Source organism: Brassica rapa, chromosome A04 (assembly GCF_000309985.2).
Source record: "Brassica rapa cultivar Chiifu-401-42 chromosome A04, CAAS_Brap_v3.01, whole genome shotgun sequence".
NCBI lineage: Eukaryota > Viridiplantae > Streptophyta > Magnoliopsida > Brassicales > Brassicaceae > Brassica > Brassica rapa.
In genome coordinates, this window is record NC_024798.2 from 8540152 (window position 1) to 8549333 (window position 9182).

General features: G+C 33.3%; 3 protein-coding genes across 4 annotated transcripts in view; all 3 read right to left on the reverse strand.

The window, feature by feature from the left end:
* Positions 1-3457: 3457 nt before the first annotated feature.
* LOC117133330 (secreted RxLR effector protein 161-like) lies at positions 3458-3910 on the reverse strand. Its single transcript, XM_033289321.1, has one exon. It carries the CDS (start codon positions 3908-3910, stop codon positions 3458-3460), a length of 453 nt encoding a protein of 150 aa, XP_033145212.1.
* A 470-nt stretch (positions 3911-4380) lies between these two features.
* On the reverse strand, positions 4381-8268 carry LOC103863872 (probable serine/threonine-protein kinase sky1). 2 transcript variants are annotated; one of them, XM_033290018.1, is made up of 3 exons: positions 5963-8268; positions 4813-5929; positions 4381-4731 (listed from the first exon to the last, which is right to left on the reverse strand). In XM_033290018.1, exons 2-3 carry the CDS (start codon positions 5623-5625, stop codon positions 4438-4440), a joined length of 1107 nt encoding a protein of 368 aa, XP_033145909.1. In that variant the 5' UTR covers positions 5626-5929; positions 5963-8268; the 3' UTR covers positions 4381-4437. The 2 variants fall into 2 exon arrangements, with proteins under 2 accessions (XP_033145909.1, XP_009139882.1); XM_009141634.2 differs by having other exon boundaries at positions 4813-8268.
* Positions 8269-8966: 698 nt separating this feature from the next.
* LOC103863765 (protein PLASTID MOVEMENT IMPAIRED 15) overlaps positions 8967-9182 on the reverse strand; it is a 2484-nt gene continuing 2268 nt past the window's right edge. Inside the window, exon 3 of the mRNA XM_009141514.3 lies at positions 8967-9182. This exon is cut by the window's right edge and continues 1695 nt beyond it. The gene's annotated coding sequence lies outside the window, so the exon portion shown is untranslated.

The following is a 9182-nucleotide window of genomic DNA, read 5'->3' on the forward strand; positions in this document are numbered from 1 at the left end:
TTTAAGCTTTGGGGTTAGTATTGTTTAAGGTATATGATTTAAGTTTAGGATATAAGAAAAAAAATATTTCTAAAGGAAAATTTTAAATTTTAATTAAATTAAATTTATTATTGATTAAAGATAGCTTATTCATTTATTATTTAATTAATAATTATTCTTGTTTTCTTCACTATGTGATATTTTGTGATAAAACTATTTTGTGGTTTCTATGAGAATTGTCCGAAGCTATTTGAAATTCTTGGAGCACAAAAAAAAATAAAAACAAACGTTTTCCAAAGAAAGAACACCGATTTGGGTCATAAAGGCGCATTTCCATGTTTAGTTGGTCTACCCTCTACCTCAGGTTCTCTACTATACATACAAGTTAATTTTGATCCGAACTTTCAATATGGGACATTTATATATTTTGACAAATTTGCAAAGTTTTCAAGTAATCAGGTTAACCTTTATTTTCCATTCAATCTGACTTCAACTTTAAAACGCGAATATATTATGTTATAGTGCTCACGACCTTGACTAGACGACCGGCAAACGGGAAATAGATATCTAAGGCAGTGGAAAGAGCGGCCTTTAATCGAGGGATGACATGGCTGTTCGGGTCTGGTTTAGGGAAGAGAAGACCTTTCTGAGGATAAACAAGATAAAGAGGATCAAGATCATGAGGAGTTAGATGGATCTTTGTTCGACCAGATTTGTGTATGTTTTTGGGCCGAACTGTGCTCGAAGATATCACGGTCACTTCTACCATTTCGGATATGTCGAAAAGATGATGGAGAACTTTGTAACATTAATAAAGATGATAAAGAAATGACGCAAAAGAGAAAAATAGGAAGCCATGTCTTTAAATGATTGGTCCTCAACCTTTAAGGTGAATATAGTATTTTTTTCGAATAGGATGTGGACAAATATTTGACAAGTTGCTTATACACCTGAAAAACATGGGCATGACAAACATTACAGTTATTATTATATATAGTTTGTTTTGACATAAGACACATTGGACAGATATATTTGTACCTTGTAACATGTGAAATGGCCTAGCCATTGGACGGAAACATAAATCCAAACGCATGTGAACATGTGAATAATGTGAAGAATTCTTGATGTTATACAACGGAGATTCGTATACTCTATGGATTTAGATTGATAGTTCCAAACGCATCGTATGTGTATGGTAGATACTGAGATAAGGAAAAAAACCATTGCCACAAAATTATACTATGTTTTTACAAAAAATTTCAAACAATATTCTATTACACAAACTAGACGTGGTATGAAAATTCAGATCGTAATATAATAACTAACAAAAACTAAGTTTTTACAAAAAGATCGTGTTATCTTGGCTAAAAAAATATGTTGTCCAGTTTTTTTGCTCTTTGTATATATCTGATCTTGAAATACTATAGAATCGTGTTTGTAGTAAAGTTATCTCCGCCAATTCTGTTGAAAAACCAGACTATGCTGATGGGGTTTGTATCATTGAAATGACATTTTTGCAGTCCGTCCCAAAGTGCTGACATGTCGTGTGTCGAAGCATATTCCATCGACCAGAAAAAGGCATCCAATTCTGAATGAAGAGATGACAAGTGTCTCTCTTTGTTCCTCAACATAGGAGTTGCTCTTCTCCACTCATCTAGACATATTTAACTATATCCATTGTACCGTGAGCCCGAAGTCAAAAATCCATCTACCAACAAATAGGTTGCAAGCATAAGCTTGTGTATTTTGTATTTGCGAATGCGGATGTGCATCTTCTGAGTCATTTGAGTCTGTACGTATCAAACGTGAAAGAGATTCACTTTCATCTTTTCAAAGAATATACTAAATTGTTGCAAGTGATATCGCGGTGATAAATATTATTGGAAGTGATTGGTTAGAGTTTATCAAGTGTCTTTAAATTAAATTTCTATCTACAACAATAAAAATTATCAATTATGCTTTATCAAAAATTTTAAAATAAATCCAAAAAATAAAAATATTGTTGTAGAAATTCTGTTTCCTAAAACATTATATAGTGAGTTGTTGAAAATGTACTGTTGTAGGAATATTTTTTCATTTTTATTCTTTTTCTCATTTAGTTCTTACAGCTACATCATATACAAGTACAACAAAAAAATCCTACATATTAATATGTTTATATGTTGTAACTACTGAATAAGAATCAAAAGTATTAAGAAAATAAACTTTTAGCTCCAAATAATTTGGTAAAGCTTCAATATCATACAACTTATGAAGAATTGTGATATTTAGTGATAATTCTATAATCACGTCACACAAAAGAGAGATAACCCTCTGCGTAAAAAGAGAGAAAAAGAAAGAAAGATTTGTCTGTGTAACTCCAGGCTGATGGTTATATATAGCCCTGAAATCAGCTTGATTGATTTAATGTTTTTTCTTTTCTTTTGATTTGTTTGAATTTTCACAATTTATGAAATTTAGTTACAAAATTGATTGTTTGTTGTTTGTGTGTTTTCAGTGGATTTGGGAGAACAAAACCGGTTCAATTTGAATTGTTAGAAAATGTAATTGATATATCTTGAAGTATATGAAAACAAAGATATAAATATAAAGAAAATGAAAACAAATATATAATCCTTGCATAGCGCGAAAAACCTAGTTACGATAAAATTATAAAAAAAAACTAGTAAAGATATATGGCAAATCTTTCAAATATGACTCAAAACTTCAAGTCAAATGCAAATATGACCAGTCTTTAAAAAAAAAATTAATTTGTCTTATTCACTCCAAAAATTCAAGTTATTCACAAAAATGTCATTAATTTTTTAAAAAACGAATGTTTTACTCAATCATCCTCATCTTCATAAGTATATTCAATATTATCTTTGTCATCTATACACCAACCACCATAAACAACCAATTTCAAGCTCTATATGCACCTAAAAATCGAGATTTATTCTTCATTTTCTCATTTCTTATCCACACAAATGATATAGAATCACAACTAATCTTAATAAGAAGTCTTTCTCTTATACATCACTCAAAACCTCAAATCACAAATCACTTGCAACACAATATGCATCTCCTTATATATAACTAGATAACTCCTAATCCTAATAGCATTATCACAATTCATATTTCCTAATCCTTTAGATAATCATAACTCAATAAGGAAAAGAAAACTTGCAACTTAAATTTTCCAACATTCTCCCCCTTAAGTTTGAACTTATCTTCACACACATCTTGAACTCCAATAAGATCTCTTATTTCTTTGAATTTTATCATCCAAGCGATTTAGTAAGAATATATGCCTTCTGTTCACTTCCCGGGATATGTTCAAATTCAACTTGCTCTTTTTCGACACATTCTCGTATAAAATGAAATCTCATGTGAAAGTGCTTCTTTGTCCATGGAGAACCAGATTTTTTGTAAGCGCAATCGAAGACTTGTTATCGACCGTGATAACCACTGTTTGCTTAAACTTCTCCGATAGCCTCACTTAAGAGTTCCTGCAGCCAAATAGCCTGTTTTGCAGCCTCTGATGCAGCCATAAACTCAGCTTCACACGAGATAGAGCTACTATTTCTTGCTTCGTTGAACTCCAATTTATAGGACTCTCTCCAAGATAAAATATGTGACCTGTCGTGCTTTCGCTTTCGTCTATGTCAACATTATGCGAACTATCGCTATAGCCGAACAACTTAGTCCCTCTACCATGCAAGTAACAAAGACCAAGAGAGCAAATACCTCGTAGATACCCAAGAATCTGTTTCAGAGCTGCAACGTGAGACGCCTTAGGATCTTTCATGTATCTACTGAGGACTCCAACACTGAACAATAGATCCAGGCGTGTGTGCAACAAGTTTTGCAGACAGCCAATGCTCCAACGATACTCCTTCTCATCAATCTTCTCATCGTTAGGCGCCTTAGAGAACTTTGCATTTAACTCCATCGGTACATGAGTTAAATTGCACAAGCTCATTCCAATTTCTTCAAGTATCTTGCGAGCGTACCTGTCTTGCTTATCCCTCCTTCGTATTGCAAGACTTCTATTCCCAAATTGTATGTTAACTTCTCGAGGTCACTCATCTCGAACTTAGCTGCCATCTCTCACTTAAACTCAAGTATGGCTTTAAGAGAAGATCTGGTAACCAGTAGATCATCTACATAAGCCACCACGATCTTTTGAGCATCGCTGGAAACTTAATCTATGCAGTATCTGGTTAAGTTTTATATTCCAGACCCTTGGTGCTTGACGTAAACCATAGAGAGCTTTCTTAAGATTGTATACTTTATGTTCTTCCCCAGCAACAATGAAAACCTCCGGTTGAGTAACAAAAACTTCTTCTCTTAGTTCTCCGTGAAGAAAAGCGGTCTTAACGTTAAGGTGGTGTATCTTAGTTCAAAAAGAAGTACAAGAACAAAGGTGTGAAGGAAAAAAAAGAGACAAAACAAAAAGACGAAGCTGAGAGTTTCTGTTCACCCTTTGATCTTCAAGTTCCTCACTTGGGATTCTACATTATCTGCATCATTCTGTGTACTTACTACATTCATCCATGGATGCTCCAAGCACTGCTGAGCAGTTGGTCGTTTCTCCGGTGCAAACTCCAGAACCAGACTCAGAAACTCAGCAAACTCCTTCGCTTCTGCTTCCGGAAGCTTGTACTTATCCACCAGTAACCGATCCAGCGGCCAATACTTCAACCGCCGGATCCTCTTCAAATCCCCATGTCTGTCAAAATAGTCTTTAGACCTCGCTCCACCAACAGCAATCTGCTCAATCAAATTAAGTCAAGAAGACAAGAACCGAGCAAAAAGAAACATAAAAACCAAAAACAAGAAAAAAACAAATACCTTTCTCGGCATTTTCCCTAAGAGCTCCATCATAAGAGCAAGATGATCCTCGTCTTCTCCATAACCATTCCCTTCTTTAGGAGCAAACAGCATATCCCCCGTGACAAGCTCAAACGCCGTGCAACCAAAAGACCACATGTCAACAGAGAACGAGTAACCAGACTTTAATATCACCTCAGGAGCTCTATACTGTCTCGTCTGTATCTCTTCAGCAAACTGTTTATCAGCCCAACAAGCGTTACCAAAGTCAACAACTTTGCATCTCATATCAATCCCATCGAGACTCCTCTCACTCTTGGACGATGCCTCTTCACCTAAGGCACCGCCCACCATAGAAACTCTCCTCTCTGAGATCTTAGCAACAGCTCTCTTCGCTCTCCTCTTCAACTTCTTCTCAATCAGATTCATCGTCGAACTACCACCACCACCGTTTGCATTCCCCTCAGGCTTCTCCAGCAATGGAGTTAAACCGGATCGAACCGGATCTTTACTAGAATCAATGGTGGAAACGAGAAGAATGTTTTCAGGTTTTAAATCGGAATGTATCATACCGAGCTCGCTGTGCAAGTAATCCAAACCGGTTAGTATACATCTGCAAATCTCTCTGACTTTGTCTAGCTTCAGACCTTTGTAACGGTTGTATCTGATCAAACGGAGAAGGCTGTCGCCGAGAAACTCGAGCACCATGCATAAGTGCTGCCCGTTGGGGCCAGCGTGCTTGAAATGGTCGATGAGACGGACTACGCATTTGGTGTTTTGGAGGTCTCCGTCGGCAGCAGCTGAGAGGAACCTGAACATTATCTGAAGGGCCATCTTTGTTCACTCTGCATGGAAGACTGAGTCTTTGACTTTTTGACTTGTTTATTCAGAACTAGTCAAATTTGTATTTTATATGCATCATTTTCCGTGTATTTTCTTTATTAGTCTTTGACTACAAACACTATAAATATGTAGTCTCATTCTATGAATAAAATCAGTCTATGTTTTTGAGTTTATTTTTGTTTCTTCTCTGAGTGAGAGAGAGAGTTCTTTAGCTACTTCATTGGTATGAACCGGCATGTTGATTTGGTGGTTAGCCAATTCATCTTTGTGTGTTGTTTGGTGGTTAGCCAACGCACTACATTCTTTCTTGGGTGGTTAGCCAACGCACTAGATTCTTTCTTGGGTGGTTAGCCTTAGATCGTGGGTATATCAAGAGCCATTCACATCTTTTGACGATCCTTTCAATTCATCTCAGTTCCAGAAGTGTCGTTTGCCTTCTCGGATCATATCCAACACCCAGCTAAAGTGATCCTTTCCGATTTAAAGCGTATCAGGTAACATAACAAAAATTATGCAGTTTATAAGAATTAGAAAAAAACAAGACATTTTAGTAAATTTGTTATTATTATTAATAATAGTAATATAGGATAAGACAAAATTCTTTATAAATTCTTTATAGGATAAGACAATCATTTTCATTATGTTTTTGGCTAATGTAGATAAATAATAACTAAAAATTCTCGTAATCAATGTCTTTCTTCAAGATATTTGATGATCAATTAAAAATGGATATCTTTTTTTTTTATCTCAACTATTTATTTATTTTTCATTCTTTGTCAATATTCACGACTTCTTATATAGAAAGTTAAAGATTGCAATGGTTACAAAAAACAAACGTTAAAATAGTTAGCTAAAAGTTATAATTGTTAACACCAAAAATTACAATGATTAATCACCAAAAGTTACCATCACTAATAGTCGTAATGGTTTATAGATATATTATTTAAAATAATTAAATTACCCAAATATCAAATACCCCAATATATTTATACAATTTAAATATTCTTTAAATGCATATGAGATAGATATGAAAATGAACTAAGAATAACTCATCAAAAAATTATGAAAACTTTAGGATAAATTCATCAACAAACATCTTGTTGATGTAGGCATTGCCATCATGCTATGTGAATATGGCGCAACAGGTCCATCCTGATGCGAGATGCTTTGACAGATGCATTTGGTAACTCGGCTGAGCTTGCAACTATTGACCTCTTCATGTTATACTTCACAACAGATTATGAGAAACGGGTAAAGGTGTAGCGGATGAGGAGAGCATGGGCTTATATACGGAACTTGAATAGTAACGTAACGAGTATCATTTAAGCCATAATCAATGACAAAGAGATTCCCTTCAAAATGAAGAACACCTTTTGGTACAAATATGAAAACATTAAGGATTTACCTCATGGAGTTCGTGACACTTACATAAGTAAGAACCACTCGCAGACCTTTTTGGTGAAAGCCACGCGCGAAGCTTCATGATAGTACTCTTTCTATTTCAGTTTATATATAGAGTTCACATTATTTACAAAATTAAAAAAATAATTAATTGATCAATTCTATCTTAATTTGATTACTGAAATCCACTAGTATTTTATTGTTTTAATTTGGGTGGGTAAAAGAAATACTTTATATGAAAAGTTGTTTTGAATGACACTTACGATAAATTTAATTTGAAATTAAATAGATCAAGTAGCTAATAACATATGTAAATTATCATGAAACTTTGTTACAGAATGCTTATATGAATTCAAACTTACATTGGGTGGTAATATCAGTATGCTATCCTCATACTAAGACATTGGCTTAAAAGCCAAAAATTCATTGTTGGACTATGAAATTCCTCTCATTTGCGGGCATGACGATAAGGCTGGCTGCATTGACTGTGTAGGGTATAGTCAATTTTTGAAGTTCAGTTTTCTTCCTTCCGAACAATACACTTGAAGGCTGCTTTTTTATGTACTGCATTTCTTTAAAAAAATATAGTAGGATTACATGCAAGAAAAGCCAGAAATTCTTGAACTGATATTTGTTGGCCTAAAGAAGAGGGAGGGTCAGGCATTTGGTTGGATTAACACTCATGTTTTTGGCAAAAGAGGGTTTTGGCTGACAGATGACGCGTCTTGATTCTCAAGACCAGTAAGAGATATGCTACGGCTCAATCCTATGCTATTCAATCTCCTTAGACGTGTCATTCGCTAAGGCATCAAAGCTTCCTTCTGGTATGATTACTTGACTGAACTCGGTCCCTTAATTACTATCACTAAACCTACAAGACCAAGGGATTTCAGAATTCTTATTGATGCTGCGGTTGGTCAGACGATTATGAATGGAAATTAGAGTTTTCCTCATCAAGATCAGATGATGCAGAGCTTATTCAGTTAGTCTACTACCGCGCCTCCTACGTGGATGTGGGAAGTACATACCTCTAGCACAACCACAAAGGATCACTTCGGGCTGGTTTTAATATTTTAATTACGACTAATGTAGAACCTCTATAAATTAATAATGTTGGGACTTTGGAATTTTATTAATTTATAGAAATGCTAATTTACAAAAAATCCTTATTTAGATTTTTTATTGTAAGATATATTTATTCTAAGATAAGAAAAATCTTTGATTTTAGTGTACATAAATTAATTGTTATTTTTAAAATTTGATATTTATATTAATTTTATTATACTATTTGGTGTATATAATATATATTACATAGAATTTAAATGTGATTTTAGATATAATATTACTAAATCTCATTAAAAATATATGAAGTGTTAAGAAAATATAAAGATAATTCCATTGTGAATTTAAAACAAACAAAAGAATAATAGGTTCTTACTTATATAAAATATGTATACTTACATAGAATTTTCTTAAAAAAATATTATCTTATTATTTTATCTATTTGTGTCAAATTTTGAATTGACTTAAGTTGGAACCTGCGAAATTTATTAATTTATAGAAATTATTAATTTATAGAATATTAATTTATAGGGGTTTTATTGTATCTCAAATAGTTTTGATCAAGAAACAACAGCTTCAAATTTGATTTTTATTAAAAAGAATTAACATGTTCGTATATACAATATATGTAAAACTATGAAATTAGTAATCATAAATAACTATCTATATTGGTCTATACATAAACATTAGTTGATAATAAGTATCTTCAATAATATTCTATATATCGGTTAATCATTTCACATTTTTTTGAAAAACAAGTACATGTATCAGATTAGTTAAAAGAGTTCAAATATGTTTCAGTAAACATATTTGTCGATGTATGAGAAACGTTAAACCTTTAACTTTTTGATTCACAAAATCCCAAATTATGTAAATCGAAGTGGTAGATATTTATAATACTGTTTTTCAGGAAAGAAAAACTCAAACCATTAGAATGTCATACTGATATGACGACCATGCATAACAATGAATAAGAATATGAATCATTTCGAAAATATGGGATGAGATGTGAAGATATGACCATGCAGAAATTGAATAACAAAACTTACTATCACGAATATGTGATGAGATGTGAAGATATGATC